General features: G+C 45.4%; 1 protein-coding gene and 1 non-coding gene across 4 annotated transcripts in view; both read right to left on the reverse strand.

The window, feature by feature from the left end:
* COP1 (COP1 E3 ubiquitin ligase) overlaps positions 1 to 21,611 on the reverse strand; it is a 141,844-nt gene that overhangs the window by 16,935 nt on the left and 103,298 nt on the right. For all 3 annotated transcript variants that reach the window (XM_071564761.1, XM_071564762.1, XM_071564760.1), the window contains 2 exons: positions 18,452 to 18,576; positions 17,236 to 17,396 (listed from right to left, as the gene is read on the reverse strand). In XM_071564761.1, coding sequence (XP_071420862.1) covers positions 17,236 to 17,396; positions 18,452 to 18,576 — 286 coding nt within the window. The remainder of the gene's footprint in view (positions 1 to 17,235; positions 17,397 to 18,451; positions 18,577 to 21,611) is intronic.
* Positions 2,364 to 2,500, reverse strand: LOC139676704 (small Cajal body-specific RNA 3). The gene has a single exon (XR_011698712.1). It is a non-coding gene; the product is annotated as a small Cajal body-specific RNA 3 (non-coding RNA).

Genomic DNA, 21,611 nt, shown 5'->3' on the forward strand with positions numbered 1-21,611 from the left:
GCTGGTATTGAAAGACAGTACAGTAAATTGCATTTTAATAAGGTCTGACTGTACATAAAAGGTGAAGAACTTCATTAAACAAAACCATACAGAGTACAGATGATACATATTGTGCTTCTAATATTCCACTGCTGATGCTTTCTGCATTGTATTTATCTGGGGGGAGAAGGGAGTGGAAGAGAAGACAGTTATGCCTCAGGTATTAGGAATGATGAGAGTACAGCTTTATAGCTTTGGCACAATAAATGCAAAGCTTGACACCTTCCCTCCTTCCTTCTGCAGAATGAACTATTCAAAAGGTAATAATGAACTTCACATCATCTGGAGGACTCAATTGTGCCTGCTCCCTGCTTCCCTAATCCCAGCCATCTACAACACTCCTGAATCCAGGACAAGTGAAACCAGCAACTAAAATGCACCTGTGAGAAGTCAGAAATCACTGGGTCATTCAGCTGTAGAAAAGCATTTTAGATTTGAAAACAAAGGATGTAAAAAGAACAAACAACGAAACCCACCAAGGACTGAGATGAAAGTCAGAAGCAAAATGCAGGACGTCTTTAGACAAGTTCCTTGATTGTGAGACAGGAAAAAAAAATACAAACTCGACGCACAATTCATATTAGAAAGAAATTCTCTATTCTTTCATTCACCTTCCAACTTCCCTTCTCCTCCTCTTGCTCATTCACCTCCCTACAACTTACCCTCCCCTAAGGAATACCATGAGGCAGTCCCTGAATTCTAATTGCTTTTGCTATTCTAACAGATGCCATAGATTTAAATGGGCAGAATTAGTGGGATTTGCCTACCAGGCAGCTCCACAGTACTGGAGGAGATGTCACCTGAAGCTGTAGAGGGGCTTTCTTTTGTTTATGGCTTTTAAATAATTCAGAGAGGAGCTGTCAGGCTGAATCTGCAAAGCTCCCTTGACTTTGGGCTTACACTATCAGACTGCTCGCCTATTGTTTATAAAGACAAAAAGGAAAACATTATGGGATCGTGTGTCTGCACGGGAAGGGAGTCAAGGACTAGGAGAACAAGGGCTGTCAGGACAGAAGTCATAAAAAATACAGATGGGAAAGCAAAAGAAAGCAATAGGTGAAATACAGATGTACCAGCAGAGCAGCAAGAGAAGTTGCCAGTTTGGCTGTGCTATAAATACACAATGCCAGTGGTTTCTTCTGGAATAGGATGTCGTCCTTTAAAAAGGAAAACCCCAAATGCAATTGGTAACTTTAATTAGTAATTAAAAGCCCAACTTTGCAGCTACACAACTGCAGCTGCCTCTCCCCGATCTGTCTCACTTCTGCAAACCCGTGACAGCCATCAGGCAGTGGGCCAGCATTTAATAATCATCCCAAACCTCAGAGACAGAGAGCAATTCCATCCTTTCTCTCTTTCTTCCCTTTTTCTGAGCTCTTTGGGCAGACAAAGATTTTCCAGGTCCTGCCTGGGGACACCAGCAAACCACAGGTGATGGCCCCTGCCATCCCAGGGAGCTCACGCACTCCAAGGTGCCTTTTAGATTTATTTATTATTTTTTTAAATGACTCTGTGGCATGCACAGCTTTGATGGGGTTTTGCACAGTCATTTTCAATCAAAGCTGCAAACCTGACTTTACAGCAAATGACTGTTTCTTGAAGCAGCAAGAAAGGAGAGGGGAGGGGAACCTCAGGACATGCAGCTCTGCTCCACTTACGCACATCTCTCCAAGCAGAACACAATCACCTCCACAGCCACTTTGCTAAGCCTAACAAGAACTTTAAAAAACAGCATTTTAATCCAAAACCCAATAACTATGATTACAGTCTTGCTTTAAACAACCGAGCTGGATTAATACCTGGCATTACACTTAGCCCTGGATGCTGCAGACAAACTCCTGCCCCAGGGCTGTCCCTCTGGGGTGGGATGCCATGGCTGGTCCAGGGGCCACCTCAGCACATTATGGGATAGCACAAGTGCTGTGGGGAGAGGCTGAGGGAGCTGGGGGTGTTCAGCCTGGAGAAGAGGAGGCTCAGAGGTGACCTCAGCACTGTCTGGAACTGCCTGAAGGGAAGTTCTGGCCAGGTGGGGGTTGGTCTCTTCTCCCAGGCACTCAGCAATAGGACAAGGGGGCACGATGGGCTCAAGCTCTGCCAGGGGAAATTGAAGTTGGAGAGCAGAAAAACTTCTTTGCAGAGAGAGTGCTCAGGCATTGGAATGGGCTGCCCAGACAGGGGGTGGATTCCCCATCCCTGGAGGTTTTCCAACTGAGCTTGGCCGTGGCACTGAGTGCCATGATCTGGTAAAGGGACTGGAGTTGGACCAAGGGTTGGACTTGATGATCTTGGAGATCTTTTCCAACCCAATCCATTCTGTGATTCTGTGTGTATGGAGGGGAACGATCCGGTTTAGTTGGCTGCCCTAAAGCAGACAGAGACCTCCACTTTGCTCTAGGAAGACTGCAACAGTGGACAAAAAACCCACTTGTTTTGCCCACAACTGGTCCCAGCAGCTTCCAGTCCTAGAAAATTTCATGATTAAACCAGCCTTTTGTTGCACTGTCTTTTATCCCAGGCTCCTGACTGCATCAAATCCTAAATGGAACATGATGTAACGCATGCAAATAAGCTGAAGAAAAGAGGATTCAAATAATAGAAAAATATCATTAAGTGGAAAAGTTTAACTCAGAAGGTCAAAATCATTCTGGCCAGAAGAAAGAGATGCTGCACTCACAGGCCTGACAGCCTTAATCATGGCACCAATGGTGCTTTCCTTACCCACTCAGTGACTGCCAGCAAACAGCAGGGCCTGGAGTTGCAGTGCCTTAGGAAGTCCCGAAATCCCTGGCCTTGAATACACTCCTGAACTCCAGGGGACTGCCTGCCAATGCTGTGTTGCCTGCCAGCATCCCAAAGGCCATTACACAGCAAGATGCTCTCCCCACCCTTTTTATTTTTTAAATTATTTTCAGTGTGGTACACGAGTCTGAAATAAGCAATTCCAGCTTCCAAACGTTACTGGTCACAGTCCTGTCTCAGGTGGGAGGCCTGTAATGAACTGAGGGGCTGTCCAGCTCCCATGTCACAGCCTGGAAAGCCTTGAATTAGATGCTGCCCCCCACGCTCTCTCCTTGGCCATCTGAAAGGGCAGAAACCAGATGACATCGTAACTCCACTCTGGGCTGTAATTGGAGATTTAGGACAACCTTACAGCTTTACACAGTTTCTGATGGAAAAGAAGAGATTTTTAAAAAGACATTAATTCCTGGAAGCATGGGATTGTTGTTAGCACCACTGTATGGGCTAACAAAGGGGAGCAGTGGATCCTGCTCCTGGGCACACTGACCAACAGGCTCGAGGAGCTGGAGCTTGTCCTCCTCTGGGTTCCCAAAGAGGAATCAAAGCTGCACAAAAGGCCTTCATTTTCCATCCTGGCTGCTCCACAACCACAGCAGCAGCTCAGTTAATGGCAAAACTTACAGCCATCAGAGGCTTTCACAGGTGGAGTGAGCCCTTTTCACTGCATGCCAAAGTAATTTCCAGCTAATACACTCCCCAGATTTAACCCTTTCCACACTGCACCTCCTCACAACGACAATCCAAAAAAACCAGAAGGCATTTTCCTTTCTAATGAGCCAGCAAATTAGTAAAAAGCATTTCTCTTCATATAATGCACTCAGAAGCAGCTCTGCCACGCTTGTGGTTTCTCAGCACTGCGAGACCAAAGTGAGATCTGGGTAATGTTCTGCATCACTGTTTAAGGACAATTCAATCATCTTTGTTCTGGATTAAGTCTTGCTCCCGATTAATCTTAACAGAGCCATGAATAGGAAATCCATGACTCGGGAAGTAGGCAGATTTTATCTTTAAACATGATTCACAAGCAAAATCATCTCTCTTACAATGGATGATTCTGCTTCTGTTCGAGTTATTTTCACACAGTGGGTATAAAAATATTATCTCTAGATATCTCAAATTGAAATGACTGTTTTTAATGCTCCCTGTCATTCTGAATACATGCTAACACTAACAATACTGCATCAAAAAGAAGAGCTCAACAATCAAGAAATCCATTAAGCTACCAATGACACTAATAGAAAAAAGGAAGTTTAAAAAGACTCAAGTATATAAAGAAAAAAAAATTACCTACTGGGATCATAGGAGTGATCAAACCCCCTTGTGCTGCGCTGCAGTACCTCTGTTTTCTAATACCCTTCAGCTACATAAATATTAGAATACAAACCTCAGCTCTGCTGACAAAGGCTGAGGGAAGACAAACAAACACTTCTGGCATTTGATTTTTTTTTTTCCAAGCTAATCTGCTTCATCCTCCCTTGATTTTAGATATTCTTTCTGAAGACACGCTGCTGTTGACTCACTGCTCAGCAGACACAGAGCCAAAGCACATGGAAGGTCCCCCCTGCTTCTCCCTCGGCCTGACAACACTTAAAATGTGTCAGAGCAGAGACAGTGAAAAATACAGGACAAAATACAGGGGATATAAGAAAATAAAAATAACTGTCCTCTGTCAGGACTGTATGACTTATTTCTTGTCACAGCAAACTCGTGTGTACTGCTACAGAAAAAGATCTCACAAAGAGTTCATGAGCATGTCCTGCCCTAGGTACAGCATCCAAGAAAAGATAAATGACTGAGTAAGGAAATGGCCTCTAAAATAAAAAAGCCACACACAGGGCACACACAGTGTGTGTTTGTTGGGATAAGGACAGACAGAGACAACAGGGCTTGACATGTGTCACATTCATTACCTCATTAACTCCCATTTGTAATGGGCTCCTCATTCATGTCTTATCCAAAACTAATACAGGAGCCCCAGCCTGGCTGAAAATACATCTTAAAGGTACCTCAAATCTGTTCTCAAGGGAAAACAACAGAAATTTCAAAAGTCTGCACAAAGTGAGTTTTTCTAGCTCCCCATCCCACTCCAGAATGGGCAATTCATGGGTTCACAATGGATAGCAAACCCCAAAGACTTGGTGATGAGGAGGCTCAGAGGTGACCTCAGCACTGTCTGGAAGTGCCTGAAGGGAAGTTCTGGCCTGGTGGGGGTTGGTCTCTTCTCCCAGGCACTCAGCAATAGGACAAGGAGCACAATGGGCTCAAGCTCTGCCAGGGGAAATTGAAGTTGGAGATGAGAAAAAACTTCTTTGCAGAGAGAGTGCTCAGGCCTTGGAATGGGCTGCCCAGAGAGGGGGTGGATTCCCCATCCCTGGAGGTTTTTCAGCTGAGCTTGGCCGTGGCCCTGAGTGCCATGATCTGGTAAAGGGACTGGAGTTGGACCAAGGGTTGGACTTGATGATCTCAGAGGTCTTTTCCAACCCAATCCATTCTATGACGGTATGAGCTTGTAAGGAGATGGTTCCTGTCCCCCCTTTCCATGCCCATGGGGAAACCAGGGAGCCTTATAATGGGAAGAGGAGGGATGGCTGCAGAGGAAGGCCAGGAGGCCTGGAGCAGGTCTGAGCTCACATTCAAGGATGAAAACCCTGAGATCAGCTCAGATGGTTAAGACTTGGCTGTAATAATGCCAAGGTCATGGGTTCAATCCCCTGTGTGGGCCATTGACTTAAGAGTTGGGCTTGATGATCCTTGTGGGTCCCTTCCAACTCAGAACAGTCTGTGATATTCTGGGAAGGCAGTGGGCAAACTGCATCCCCTCACCTTGTACAGTACAACTGGCAAACGTTTATCCAAAAGGAATCTCCAAGGCAGTATTTTTCTTATACAAACATCTGAGCCTCAGAGGATCTTTCACTGCGGCTCTCTGCTCACTTTTCCTAAGTTCTGAAACAAAGAAAACTCCCAAGCTCCCAGCACAAGTTGGTGCCTGGAAGAAAAGTTTCACAAGCTGCTAATTCCTGTTTTATTTCAGATTTTCACACACTTCCCAACAATTTAAATTTCTTTTGTTGCATTGTCAAGCCAAGCGTGAACCTGCCGAAAAGTGAAAGCCAAGACCAAGCTGAATCCTTTTGTACTAAATAAGGACATTTGTATTTCACTTTCAGCTCATTTTCTCTCTGTTTTTTTGTGGCTTTCTTGTTACTCCTGCTGGCTCAAACTCATCTTTTCAAACACTGGAAGCAAGACACTCACAGAAGCACCATTAACCTATTTTAATGAAGGATATTTCACTCTAAATGAGCCAGGACATCTCCCAAGCTGACACTCCCCACACTAGAGCAGCTTGCTGTTATTTGGTGGTCAGAAGAAACTTGGCCAGAGCAGTCTGGTTTATAGCAGGTTTTTCTTGGAAGAAAAAAGACAACGAGATCTCAACTGATCAACCCAGAATCTGGGAGGAAAGAATCCTGATTATGCCTGATTAACACAGGGATCCTTGGCTGGCAATGCTGAGCCTCTGCCAGGGAGGGCAGTGAGGAGGGACACAGCTCCTCCTCCTCCCACTGCAGGTAATTTATGTGCTATTCCAGGTAAAAGGAACTTTTACAGACTCACAGAATCCCAGACTATTCTGAGTTGGAAGGGACCCACAAGGATCATCGAGTCCAACTCTTAAGTCAATGGCCCACACAGGGGACTGAACCCATGACCTTGGCATTATTACAGCCAAGTTTTAACCAACTGAGCTGATCTGTTTTATTTATTTATATAATGGATCTGAACTAATCTTTCTTTCCAATATATGTAATATTGCTTATCTTCCCTCCAGTATCTCTCATTATTATGAATACAGGGGAGACAATGCTCTGCCTCACCTGCAGCTCCCCAGGCTGCCCCAGCTCTGCCTCTCTGCTTAACTTAATATTCACTTCAGACACACTGAAGTAAAACTAAAAAAACCTCAGTCCTGCAACAACCAGCTCACCTCCTCCAGCTTTTGCATCTAGATAAGAGTTTTGGAAGTGATTATGATATACAATACCATCAGAGACATAATTATTTGAAGCAGCTCTTCCCTGGCAGAATTTAAAACACCTTGTGCAAGGGTGAATTCCACTGAGCTGCACAACCCCAAATGTAGCAGTGCCATTTCTGTCAAAAAGGTACCCATTACATTACTAAACATCACTTTCCTGTCACACTGGCTTTCTCTCCCTTAGAAAGGACTGATTATTATAATTCTGTGTGTATCCTGTATAAAATAATTATGTCTCTTAATTACACATTCAAGTAGTTCCAATGCAGACACGAGATTGCTTTCAAAGGAGCGACCGTTTCCACTCTGTGCACATCCCTGGAATTAGAGCAGAACACCACCCAAAGAAAAATAACTCTTATTTCAATAGGTCAAAAGGATACAAATATGTGTTCCTGTTGGAAACCAGTCTGAGCAGTTGTTTTCACAAGCCTTAATTGTTGCTTTACCAACATGTGATGCCACTGGCATTAAGCTGGTCACAAGTTAGTGAGCTTCAAATGGCTCTGGGGTTTTGTTACCGGTAACAGAAGGGCAGAGAACACACAAAAACCTTCAGAACAATTGCCCAAAGCCAAGTAGTAAGTCTATTAATGCAGAGATCTACATAAAGTAAAGCTTTTGCAGAGAAAACCACCTATGCATAAATGCATCTACTTCCATTTCACCCAGAGGTTAAATTGTCTGATCAAAATCTTGTGCTGGAAAGAAAAAAAATCCTTTCATATTTTTTCCACTTCATTTAGGCTCTGTAAAACATTAAATCCTGTCATTAAAATTGCTTAATTAGGAGTGCTAGAGCAAAAGGTTGATGCAGCTCTTGAGCTGTGACTGCTGAATGGGGGTGGCCTGGCAGGACTTGCCATCGGAATTAGCACTGAAGAATGGGGGGAAAAAAATAAAAAGACAACATTGTGATGTTGTTTTTGCTGTAATTGTAGTGTCACTTGTTCTGAACCCACCTCCGAGCAGCAGTGACAGCAGAGCACCAGCCTCCTGCGGGAACTCTGGGGCTGCACTGACGGTGGTGCTGAGCCCAGCACCAGTGGCTGTTCAAAACCTGCCTCACTCGCTCTTTCTGCTCAGAAACCAAAGCCCTCCTTTAGCAGCAAGTGTTGGGAAACACAGCTCTGCCCCTGCAGCTCCTGTCTTCACTGACCCCTTCATCTGCTTTGCAGCACACTCAATACTGCCCGGCTGAGATCAGCTCCAGCACTCAGAGCTCATCTCCCGGCACTCTGTGCCAGCCAGAGACTTCAGCAGATGGCACTTCACACAGAAAAGAGCCAGCACGAGCCCAGCAGTGCAGAGCAAAGCAAAGGCTGCTCACGCAGGAGATGCTCTGACTCAGAGGAGACCAGCTTTATGTGGAGCTGGAGATCAAGCAATAGATGTTGGCTCAGTACCCACAAAACTTGCCGGGTTCCCGCTGTCATTGCTGCTTTCAGAGGGCTCTGCTCAGGACACTACACATAACACAACATACAGAGGGTCTGGAGAGGCCACCAGGCTGATCAGAGGGGTGGAACAGCTCTCCTGTGAGCACAGGTGGGGCTGTTCAGCCTGGAGAAGTAAAGGCTCCAGGAAGACCTTGTGGCAGCATTCTAGTACTCAAAGGTGGCCTATACAAAAGACGAGGACAAACTTTTTAGTAGGGCTTGTTGCAATAAGACAAGGGGAATGGTCTTAAATTGAAAGAGGGTAGATTCAGATTAGATAGAACAAAGTTCTTTTACAATGAGGGTGGTGAGGCACTGGCACAGGTTGCCCAGAGAGGTGGCAGATGTCCCTCCCATCCTTGGAAACATTCAGGGCTGGGTTGGGCAGGACTCTGAGCAACCTGTTCCAGTGGAAGGTGCTCCTGTTCATTGCAGGGGGTGGGATTAAATGATCTGGAAAGGTCTCTTCCCATGCAAACTACTTTATTATTCTGTAATTATAACTCTCCCTCTCAAAAAAAAAATAGCAGGAATGAGCCTTCCTGCCCCAAAGGTGAGTTGTGGGGCAGCAGGGAGCATGCCTGCCACCTGTAACCCCCACAGCAGGTGAAATGCCCATGAGACAGAGGCACAATGCTAAGATCAGGCTTGGGAAGAGAGGAGTTTCCATTTCAGTATAAGTATCTTTCCAGGCTCCATCTGAAAATGCCCCCAAGCCTTATAACAACCCAGTCAGTGATTGCATCAGCAGCCCTCGAACCCAGCAGGATATGGATCAGATTCAGACCAGGGTGGCCAACAGCAGCACTGCAGAGATTGGGTGGGAAGGGAAAACAGTCATCCAATTATTTCATTCTAAAAGTAAATTACTGTGAATCTGCTTTTTTTTCTCTCCACCCCAGTATAAGTAGCCAACAGTTTTCTTTGAAGCTGTGCCATTTGGGCCACACAATACACACTGCAATGTTATGGTTCAGCAGAGAGCTGGGGATGGAGTCGGGCACGAAGTGCAGGTTCCAGGTGAATTCTTGACTTGGGTTCATCTGTTATAAAACTCATACTTGAATAAAAAAATTGATGGCTACTAAAACAGCTGAGTCCCAATAGGAGAAAAACCCATCCATTTACAAGTTCAACCACAGCTGCTTAGAGACTTCTTTGTGTCCCAGCTCACAGTGTGTATCACTGCAATACAATTTGTGACTACATTGGGATGCTCTGATTTCTCAAAGCCTTGGAAACAGCAAGACCCTGCTCAGACCTCTGCCTGTGTCAGCAATGATCTCAAACCCATTATCTCTACAGCTGCACTACTGGGATCAGCTGCTGGAACTGGAATGTCAACAGCACTCAGAGTTCTGTCGGCCACTGTGTCACTCACTCGGTCTAGGAAAGATGACTCCAATAACAAGGACCTCAGTCCTACCTACAGCACACTGACTACTTCTCCTGGCATTACAAGAGACACATTGGTAAGCAAATATCCTCTGTGAAACTCTGAAAGAGTAAACACTGTCTTCATTCAAGGCACATGCGCGACTTTCATCTGCCTCCACTTCAAAAAAATAAAAATCAACCCCTTGGCAATTTTCTGCAATTATGCAAGGGGGAAAAAACCATCTCACCTTGCAGAAGGAGAGAAACTGAGTCTGCAAATATAAAGTTAAAACCAACAAAGAATTAAAACCCGAGCCACCTACATTTCTTGAAGGAGCTGTTCTTAAAATAGAAGTTAGAATGATATCAGAGTGCTGCAGTGCCACAGGGGATCTCAACTTCCAGGGCTGAACAAAAGTGAGACTCAGCCTCTCTCTTCCCAGTGGATGGCTCTGGGTCTAGGAAAGGAAGAGTTAACACAGGTACTGATGTGCCAGCCACCTTCAGCCCTGAGACAGCAAAACAAACAGTGCAATGCACTTTGTTTGCCCCAAAACTAGGCAGGAGGAGCAGAGTGCGCAGAGATGGGGATTATCAGGGGATTGCCTGGCTCCCTCCATCCCTGCCATGCCCAGTGTGGTCCTGCCCTCACCAGGAGGGAGCTCAGAGGGTGTCCTGCAGCCAGGGAGAAAGCAGCAAGGAAAGAACATTTACCAGTATTTTTCTTCTTCTACACAAGACTCAAAATGAAACACTTTCTCCTAAAGCCTGTTATTTGCATAATCACATTATCAAGATGGTCTTTCACATGGATCAAGGTGTCAACACATTGAGATTTCAATATAACCCATGAACTGTTAATAACAGAGTATGATTTTCCCCTACAAAGTTCTCTGCAGTTGGACTCCAAGATTTGTGACAGGTAGTAAAATATTGTTTGCCACCTGAGCATTTTTTAATTAATTCTGCTCAGCCACACTAAAAATAGAGCCCAAAATGAGCATTTGAAGAGATATGGGTATGAAAGTACCTGAGCATGTTCAGCACAAAGGAACATGTACATATTCAACATGTGACATCTTTTATCAGCAAGATAGAAATTATTCTGTGCAAGAGAACAGTTTTCAAGCAGCACATAAAACAATAGGTACAGTCTGTATTGATACACACAAGTAATATGCTGAAATCCAGGGGGAAAAAAATCAAGCATGTATGAGGTATCTTCTGGGTTCTGCTTGTTTTTTAACAAAGATTTAAGATTTTCAAACGAGTAAAGGAGAATAGACATGAAAAGGGTAGGATGGAAGAGAAATCAAATACATTTACTACCTAAGGAAAGTGCAAAGCAGCAAAATAAAAAAAAAGTCAAAGAAAACTTGGTGTTTAAAGCATTGCCAAAGGCCAGGGAGCAGAGGGCATGTCAGGAGGAGTGGGAAGCCTCACAGCACACAGGCCACGGGGCTTGGACAGCTTCCATGGGAGGCAGGAAAACCTTTGAAGATTTTCACGTGGGGGAGAAAACCCGGCAGAATAAACCCGATCAAAGTTACATCTTGCTTTTTTTTAAAAGCTGCTCATTCTCAGGCTCCCCTAAACTGCTGTGCATTTCAATGATGAGAGTGAGGAAGATCTCTGTGTTTGCAGCATGAAGCAGCAGCACTGCACTGGAGAATAACCTGCAAGGAGACTGGTTTGGGAGAGGCTGCAGATAAATGCTACGGGCCAGTCCTGCTCTAGGAAGGAAGGGATGAGTCAGAAAACAGCAGGTGCCCTCCCATCCAGCTGCTGTGCCACAGCTGGTGCCAGAGGCAGGCAAGGGGCAGCTGGGTCTCACTCCAGACAGGCATTTATCTCCTAAGCTTTAGGTTAGTACCAGGTACATCCTACCTGACATCTCAACCGCAAGCTGAGGATGCTGGAAAAGTAAATCAACACTGAGCTGGAAGTCAAAATTCTCACCAATTTTAAGACTTGAAAACTTCAGCAGCAAAGCAGAATGGTAAGTCCCAAGTATTACACTTGTTTTCCCCCCAAAATCCCATTGGATTTTGCATTTCAAGCTACAAGAGATGTAGTTACAGTTGATACAAGTTACTTAAGAGTGACACTGAATTAGCATTCGGTTACTTGGGAATGACAAAGGAGGTTTCATTTTTAATGTTCATAAGTCACCCAAATTAATTAGCACTTTAAAATGGCAATGAATCACTTCCTGAAATAATTTGTATTGGCTAAATTAATTCCTGTGAAGGGAGCCAATTTGCTGATTGTAAATTATCAGAGCCTCTGAGTAGCTCCTGTGTACCATTTATTAGGCTACTGGGAAACAAAGGATGGCTACTTTTCATCTGTGAACAAGATTAGAGCCCTATTAAGTGACCAGCTTACAGTGGGTACAATTACAGCTTTCTATTTAAAGAATTCCAACCAGACACCATAAAGAAACCAAGCTGAATGTTCAGAGGAAAGGAAAAATAAACAACAGAAAAGCTTGTTTTCTGAAAAGATGCACCAAAGCCCTATTTGAAGGGAGCATTTCATTCTCTTAGATTAGCAGAGAAGTTCAGAGGTACAGGGCCAATTACAAAGAGAATTCCATCACATGATAGTGCCCAAAGAGAACCTGGAGCCTCCGAGCCTGCTTCTCTCACCCATGGATAGATGATTGTTCTGAGACCCCCATCAATTAAAATGACTTTTGAGGAGTGACAGTGAGGTGAGAAAACCCACACATGGATTTCTGCTGAGGCAGAGGAGATGCTTTCCCAGCACCCCTCCAAGCCCCATCCAGCACCTCCCACCACCTACACGTGCTTTGGTTAAAGGCTGCAGTTTTCTCTCAATGGATTTCCTTTCTTTACTCTCTAAAAGAAAAAAACCAAGTGTACACAGAGCTTTACCTAAGCTAATTTGCATGGCTTTCTCCTGTTCTTATCTGCATCTCCTCAGTGGTATCAAAGCCTCAACATTTCTGCTTGTGAAGCCCTTCCCTGGTAACCTCCTTATCGGCAGTAATGAATACTCTGCAAACAGGTACAAAATTAAATGGCTTCTTTACAGTGATTATGATAGATTGAGCCATGCTTAATCTACATAATCAAATTGCTTCTGTGTTCAGCTGTAATACCTTTTTGCTGTCCTGGGAGCAGGTTCAGCCGTGGTTTTTCTTTTGACAGCTTCTTTCTGAGAAAAACTAACTCTGCCTGGGAAAAGGGATGTTGAGATGTTGTCATTTAACACAGCTGTGGGAGGCACATCTGGAACTCTGCAGTGGGGCAGGGCACGTCCAAATGAAAGGTGTTCCCTTCAGGGAAGGGGAAACATCCCATGGGACACATGAGGGAAAACAAAGTACAAACCAATCTCCTTCAGCTATGATCCACATACCCAGACATAACTGGAGTTATCTTTCCAAGGCAGATAAAACATCTCTACCCACTGAAGTGCACTGAGCTACTCCCACTACTGTAATTTCCTTTCCCTATGCAAGAGCATCCCTGTATTCAAGAGCATCCCCTGTTTATGTGCTACTGAAATAGAAGACTGTTGTTTGCCAATCTCAAGACCAGACTCATGTTTGAAATCAAGCTGGCTAAAAAGGATGGCATGAATAGATTATAAAATCCTTGATTTGGGAAATAAAAAGGATTTTGTTCAGGGAAGGTTCTGAAAAGCATCTCTGTGTCTAACTCATGTTTGTCAGGTCATTTATGCCAAAAGTACCCTGAAGCTTTCTCTACTTTTAAATATTGACCAATTTTTAGCATAAAATGAGAAAGGGGAAATGGTTTTCCCCACAAACAATATCTAAGTGCTATTTAAAAAATATCAAACAGCCTATTTACCTTTGTCCAGCACACAGCCCTGCAAGCAGCAGAGGTTTGCTTCATAATGGGCCTGCTGACAGGCTCTTTGTTTGCCTGTTTTTTCCAAAGTGTCTAACAAAATTATTAGTCTACAAGCCAGTGCTTATTTCTAAACATTTTTAAGAGTCGAAAAGTGAGTAATCCTGGTGCAAACTGATAATAAGCACTTAGGAAGAATTTCTCTCCCTCATAATGGCTTTGATAGAGGTAGAAAGAAGGTGCTGGCTGGACCTCTGTGGCTGGAAAGGTGACAGCTCCAGCAAAAAGCTGTCTGCATCTTTGTAAGCAAGGGAAAAGCAATGCAGAAAGGAAAAAAAAATAAATATATGGGTTCTGGCAAGGGCTCCTGGCACAGCTTGACTTTGGCTCAGGAGGAAGTAAAAGCTTGAATCACATAAAAATAGATTTAAGAAAGAATCAATGACATTTCATCTGAAAGTTTTAGTTAAGTTTTAATTAGGATCTGAGATTTTGCACTTAAGTGCATCAAGTGAAGGAGTACATGTACTCATGCTTCCCCAGATAACTGACAGATCTGAAACTTACTCATCTCATCTCCAAAGGTTAATTAAAGAACAATCCTTGAGAGCAACACTGTAAGGAAACAGAGTCTGCTCCCCCGTGGAGCCCTGGGGAAAGGCTGTGCCTGTAACCTCGCCCCTCAGGAACCCCCAGGAGCAAAGTGAAGCTGTTACCTGGTGACCATTGCACAGAGACCAGAGAGATGCTCTGAGCCAGCCCAGCCAGGCGTGGGGCAGTGTGCCCACAGCAGCACAGAGCTGACTCCCTGTGCTCCCTGGGGATGTGGGGCAGGTTCCCAGCCCGGGCTGGGCTGTTCATGTGCAGCAGAGCAGGCAGGATCACCTCCAGTGGTGAGAGGGAGCTGTGGATATTCTGATAATTGGGAAACTAAGGCAGCGCTCCAGGCTGGGCACAGAGTGGCTGGAGAGCAGCCAGGCAGAAAGGGACCTGGGGGGACTGAGGGACAGGAAGCTCAACAGGAGCCACCAGTGTGCCCAGGTGGCCAAGAAGGCCAATGGGATCCTGGCCGGGATCCAAACTAGCATGGCCAGCAGGCCCAGGGCAGTGACCCTTCCCCTGGACTCTGCCTTGGGGAGGTCACACCTTGAGTGTTGTGTTCAGTTCTGGGCCCCTCAGTTGAGGCAAGAGATTGAGGGGCTGGAGCGGGGCCAGAGAAGAGCAACGAGGCTGGAGAAGGGACTGGAGCACAAGTGCTGTGGGGAGAGGCTGAGGGAGCTGGGGGTGTTTAGCCTGGAGAAGAGGAGGCTCAGAGGTGACCTCAGCACTGTCTGGAACTGCCTGAAGGGAAGTTCTGGCCAGGTGGGGGTTGGTCTCTTCTCCCAGGCACTCAGCAATAGGACAAGGGGGCACGATGGGCTCAAGCTCTGCCAGGGGAAATTGAAGTTGGAGAGCAGAAAGAAATTCTTTGCAGAGAGAGTGCTCAGGCATTGGAATGGGCTGCCCAGAGAGGGGGTGGATTCCCCATCCCTGGAGGTTTTTCAACTGAGATTGGCCATGGCACTGAGTGCCATTATCTGGTAAAGGGACTGGAGTTGGACCAAGGGTTGGACTTGATGATCTCGGAGGTCTTTTCCAACCGAATCAATTCTATGATTCTATGATGCTGACAGCACTGCAAGGCACAGGCCTCCTCTGCTTCATCCAAGCATCAGAAAAAAATATGTCAGCTTTAGGGAAGCTTTATATATGAAGCTCATTTGAAAAAAATCATGCCAAATTGAAGAAACATTATCGAAATGGAGAATAGAAGAGTTTCATCATTCGAGCAAGACTTTGTGGACATAACTGACCTTTGGCTGTGCAGTAATTTAATTTCCTAAGAACACGAGCAAAGGCTCAATTAGGGCAGAGAGGAACACTGTGCTGGTACAAGAGGGAAGAGGAATGTGCAGCTGGATCAGTGAGAAGTCCTTGTCTGAAGATATAGTGAGGGAAGTATTAAGGCCTCTTGGCAGAGGGAAGTGAGGCTGCTTGCTTGGTATGTAGAGCAGCATGGCACACACCACAGGCAGAGGTACAAACCACTCAGCCAGGGGCTCTCTGACCACAGGCAGCTCTTTTTGCTGCTCTCTCTGCAAAACAGAGCCAGGTACTGGGGCTGCCATGAGAGCAACAGGCTCATTTAGAAGCAGCCCAGGGAAAAGCAGAGGAATGACAGCAAGAAAGCTCAGAATAGCAGTGGCTTCTGAATGCTGCTTAATGGAGTGAAGCCTGAACATTATTTGGTGCAATCTTGATGGACCTGATTTAACTGTTGCATTTTTGTACACTATTTTTCATGCTGGTTATGAAGAATTGCTTGACAGCCCTTGGTGACTGCTCAGAAGGTTCTCAGTGACTTAAGCAGAAGGTCTATCAGAGTAGAGCACATTTATCAGAGAAAAGATTGCTCAGGAGCAGATGGCAACAGAAGTAACCCCAGCCTGGGACATCCCAGTTATTCCCTGTAGAAGAGCTGCCCAGCAGGGCAGGGGGCAGGACAACCCAAACACTGCAGTGAAGGCAGTTCAGCAAAGAGTGTTTCTGGACACACAGGTTCCCACTCCACGTTTTCATCCAGAGGAAAGATGAATGACGCAACTTACAGCCACTCTTCTTCTGAGACACAACATCTGTGTACCCTCCTAAGCCCCCAGCCAGAAGGAAGCTGGTGACCCTGCACCACCAGTCTCAGGCCCACCATTCAAACCACAACAGCCCACTTTGTACTTCTAAACACAAAGGGCTGTTCCAGACACGTGGGTTTATTTTTGTTTTGCTCCAGAAGCATCCATTTGAAGTAAGTTTATGTCAGCGACAACTGAATCAGTTATGGGGGCAGTTCCTTCACACAGAAACAGATTGGTAGACCTTACCCCTCTTTGGGCAGGCAACATCTCAGGACATCAATTAGGCAACATTCCACTTCAGCTACTTGGTAGCCTGCATTTAAGATGAGCTCCTTTCCTCCCCCTCCCAACAAGCCCATTAAATATCTGATCTGCAAACCCTTGTACATACAAGAGTTACTTGCTCAATCTTTTTTTTAATGCCAGCTTTTCAAGAGCACTCTGAATTCAAAGGCTGCATTTTGTCCTACAGAGCAGCCCCATCCTGAAAGGCCACTCACAAAAGCTGTGTCAGGTCTGCCTGCAGCATTAGGACACATGCTATGGATGTGAATTAAGTGTCACTGGAACAGTCACTCAGGTGCCTGCAGCCTGGACTCACCTCCTTTACATATCTACTAATCTAAACACAGGGGTTGTGTTCCCATGGGCAACCCCAGACAGACACAGGAACAAGAGACAAGGCTCCACAGTGAGAATCTGCAGGTGCCATCACTGAAGAAACAAAAACCCCACTAAGGCACCTGCAAAAAAACACCGTGTGCCAGAGACCCAAAGCTGCTTTGGGGATCTCAGATGCCACGTAGAGAAATTCAAACACCCATACTGAAGAGTTAAGAGCACAGCAATCCCTCCTCCCGCAGCACTTCAGTTACGCTGCAGATACTCCTGTTCTCACACTGATCTAAAAGACCCATAACTTTCCCATAAATGGGCAAATACCAAGTGCAGCCAAACCCTCAGCAGTGGTATTTTGTGAGGAAGCAGGAGGCATCGCTGCTGCACCCTGGCAGAAAGCTTACCCCATCTGGCAGTGCCCTCCAGCACACGGCGCTCACAAACTCATTGGTGTCATCTTCTTTCCGGTCCTTGTCCAGGACACTTTTGACTGTATCAAACTTGAACGTCAGCAGTGTCTTTGAGAGGCCCTTATAGTATAAGTAAAGGGAATTATTTTCACTTCCTAGAAATAAAAATACCAAACACACAAGATTAGGAACACAAATAAGGGTTCGTAGCTCTTTCATTGGTTAGGACAAGCCCACAGATTTCCTCCTTGTAGTTATCATCGTGCTCGTGGTGCCCTGAGCACTGGGAGTGCTCCCCAGCAAACTTCCCCCATGCTTAGTAACAGGACCAGGTTTCATTATAAGGCATCTGCAGGATGCAGCACACTTGCAAAACTTACAGCATCCTGACAACCCTCCATAACTTCCTCAGGGCATTCTGAGCAGAATATCTACACTACCACATGAAACACCGCTACACCCACCCTGCTCGGTGTCACAGCTCAAAGGCAGGTAGCACTGTCAAACTTCTGCTTGCCATAATCAAGTATGACAGCTTGGTCTGTGGAGGCTTAAGCAAGAGAGACTAGACTGTGCAGGCTTTATTTAGAAATCCATCCTGATTTCTGCCTTGCAAGCTGTACAGAGATCAGAGAACACACCAGCTAAGTAAGGGCCTCCCTTCAGTGCTGGCCCAGCTGTCCCACTCATCCCACAGCTATCAGTCTGTCACTGCTGAGACCTGTGGGTTTACAGAGCTCCAACAGACCAACTTAAGCAGTGAAAGGACAGGAACAGCCAAAGGGGTAACTGATGATTCAGTTTTCTAAGGAGCTGTTTGCTGTTGCTTCTGCACGCACGATGTTGCACTAAGTGAGAAGCACAGGACCCTCTGGTGGCCCAGGCTACTGGTGGTGCAGGAGGATGTGCCAATTGTTAAACTTGAAAGACGTAAGTCACAGGAGCAGCAATTACATTAGTGGTTGATTTTGGTGACAGCAGGTCTGAATCATCATAAACAAACAACTCATCTGAAACAGAAGAAAACCAGCTATAGGGCCCCTTAGGGCAGGGCTGCTCATGCCATTCCCTGGGATGGGAAGGAGGGTGGAAGTTCAGAATTATTCTCTTTTGAAATGCCCATGCAGCTACATAGCACAAGTGCTTTGGAACTGGAGGGGCCCCAGCTCCAAGGAATGCCATCAGCATGTTGGGATGGCTCTGTACTCACCACAGGCAATGTAGTCTCCGTTGGATGCAAGCCCTACAAAGTTCTTCTCGTTGATGTGACCCTTGAAGGAGCGCAAGCAGTGAGGCTTCCCTACGTTCCACAGCTTCAGCTGGCTGTCTGTGGACCTGCAAACAATTCCTGAAGTTACCCTGCTGCCAGAAGGCAGGAACTCCTCCCTTGCTACCCTGCTCCTTAATAACCCACTGGCAATGGAGACACAGGAAGCCTTCACGCACTCCAGGAGATTTATCCCTCTTTCAATCATATGCAGCTCAGCTTGAGCTCACAAAGGTATCACGTTATTTTAAAAGCATGTCAAAACACATTACATGTTTGAATAAAAACTTCCCTGAAGTATTACTCTCTCTTTCCCCTATAAACTGCAGAGCCCTCCACTGAAATGTATGGCCTTTGAATCATAGAATCAATTGGGTTGGAAAAGACCTCTGAGATCATCAAGGCCAACCCTTGGTCCAACTCCAGTCCTTTACCAGATCATGGCACTCAGTGCCACGGCCAAGCTCAGCTGAAAAACCTCCAGGGATGGGGAATCCACCCCCTCTCTGGGCAGCCCATTCCAATGCCTGAGCACTCTCTCTGCAAAGAAGTTTTTTCTGCTCTCCAACTTCAATTTCCCCTGGCAGAGCTTGAGCCCATCGTGCCCCCTTGTCCTATTGCTGAGTGCCTGGGAGAAGAGACCAACCCCCACCTGGCCAGAACTTCCCTTCAGGTAGTTCTAAACAGTGATGAGGTCATCACTGCCTCCTCCAGATCCAGGACACACTGACTGTATTTATTTTTTGAACCTTTACAGAATGAATAAAATCTGTTCCCTACTCCATGCTGGCTGCAACTCTCATTCATGTCTTTCCAGACCTTGGACACGAAGCAGTCTCCTCCCTCTCCACCTGCCCTGGACTTTTTTTCCTCCTCCTGCCCAGTACCAAGCAGCAGCACAGAAAAACCTAAGGGGGCTCAGAGATGCTTTCAGCATTGAATTGATCTGGTTTTCTCACATGTAATCGAGACTGCAGGGATACAGGACTCAAGCTTCTACTTTTATCACCTTGGCAGCAAAGCTAAGTATTACTATACAAAATACCCAAGATCTGTTTGGATTAAATAAAAATTGTTGTTTTCCGTGGTTTCCCCACATGTAAACATACCTGCCTAGAAAATGTTTTTGTTTACTGTGAGCAAACATTTTGCCTTTGGTAAAAGGGAGGTGGAGGTGATCTCCTCTGCCTGGCAGAGCTCAGCTTAAATAGGAGGATCCCACATTTCAGGATTAATTCGTTCCCTCAAAGCTGAGGGGACATGAACATCTCCTACTTCACAGGCATTTTTCTCCAGCAATCACTGATTATATTTTGATATATGGCTCTGATATTCTGGCACTCACTGACTTATGATACAATCCACAGCTGGGGAACAAATGGTGATATGGAGGAAGTGGAGCCCCATGAAGCCTTTTTGAGGAGAGGGTTAGTGGTGTTCTGATCTTAACTTTGAAAGAGATTGGGAGCAGGACCTGTCAGCCTCCTGGGTGGGAGGGAGGAGAAGCAGGCAATGCTCCCCTCATGCAGGTCACATCACACAACCTTGCTGCTTTCTGAATATTTAGAGCTGAAAGGAAAGAAAACAAACCACCCAATATCCATCAAGTATTACCAGTGATGTCAGACATTAGCCCTGCACCAGTGTCCCATTTACCTAAAAATATAGCACAAAAGAGGAGAGATGCACCTTGTGCTATCCTGCAAGAACCTTATCTCAGTCCTCAATGACAGCTGGAATGACAAAGGAGCGATAAGGGAGCTGCAGCAAGATTTGTTAGTCATTTGTAATAATGGTATGAGGTCAGATCAGAATGGAGGCATGAATTTTATCTGTAATACTGTGACTTAAGCAGGAGTGCATTCCTCACCCCAGATCTCAAGTGGGGAGGCCTAAAAAAGAGCACTCAGCTTTTCTGCCTGATGCTTGTTCCTGATCTGTCCTCTCCCTTCCCTTGTCCTTCCCATCACAGGAGCAGCACAGCTCATGGAGAGGGCAAAAAGGTGCATGTCACTGCTTTTTTGGCCCACAAGTACAGGGAGGTACCTTCTATGCTATTAGGAGAGTTGCATTTTCAAAATGCTGCTTTTAAAGGCTTCGGAGTTGCCTGGAAACCAAACTTTTCTGCAAGTAGGGTAAAGCAGCAAAAGACTAATCCTTGGGCTACAAGCTGTCAGATTCCTGTGACTGCTGCTCCTGTTAGCTAACCCATCAACAAGACCTCAGATATACAGGCACTTAACCTCTTTATTTTAGTGTCATACATTCTAGGCCTCTTCATTAAAATAAAAACACTTCAAGGCTATTACTAATGGAATGTTTTTACTGTTAACATATTCCCATCAAGCTCTAGCTATATTTGCATTGCTTAGGATGAGCATGCCATGAAAGAAGAAAGTTATCCACTCTTGGACAGCAAGGATAGGAGGAAAAGGCCATTGATCCTGCTGGTGTTGCTCTGCTGTTCTGGTTTCATACCCTCTCCAAAAAAATATCATGGATGTGCTGCTCTGTTAACTCTGTCTCTCTGTAAATCAGCACTGCAATCAATGTGCTGTGCTAAATACCAGGCAGTTCTGAATACCCTTGAGGTCAAAACCCAACTCTACAAGGCAAAGTAAATCAATGCAATCCATAAAACAGCTTTAGCCAGAAATCTAGAGAATCTGAATAAACATATAATTTTTTCTTAAAAGAAATCAGTGCTTGATTTCTGAGAATCTCTACTACTGTCTACAGTCCTCAATTTGCAAAAGAAAGACAGGAAAAATAATCTGCTCTGACATTTCTCCCTGTTCACAGAGCAAAAGGTAGGTGAACCCTTCAGTTAGTCCCCTCATCCTGTTGTTGCCTGTCCAAGTCTGACAGCTCTATCGATATTCCTCTCAGAACTTTGGGATAAGCTTTTGCAGAAGGTTGGCCCAGGCAAGACAGGGCCATTCTGTCCTGAAATTTCCCATGATGCTGCACTTGATTAGGGCTGTAAAACTTTCCCAGCCTCCTCGTGCTTCTATTAAACATTTTCTCTTATGCAGATTTGGTTCAAAACATTAAATTTAATTTTCTCTGTGTTCTACATATGAATTTGCAGCCTTAGTGAGTT

Source organism: Pithys albifrons, chromosome 10 (genome assembly GCF_047495875.1).
Source record: "Pithys albifrons albifrons isolate INPA30051 chromosome 10, PitAlb_v1, whole genome shotgun sequence".
NCBI lineage: Eukaryota > Metazoa > Chordata > Aves > Passeriformes > Thamnophilidae > Pithys > Pithys albifrons.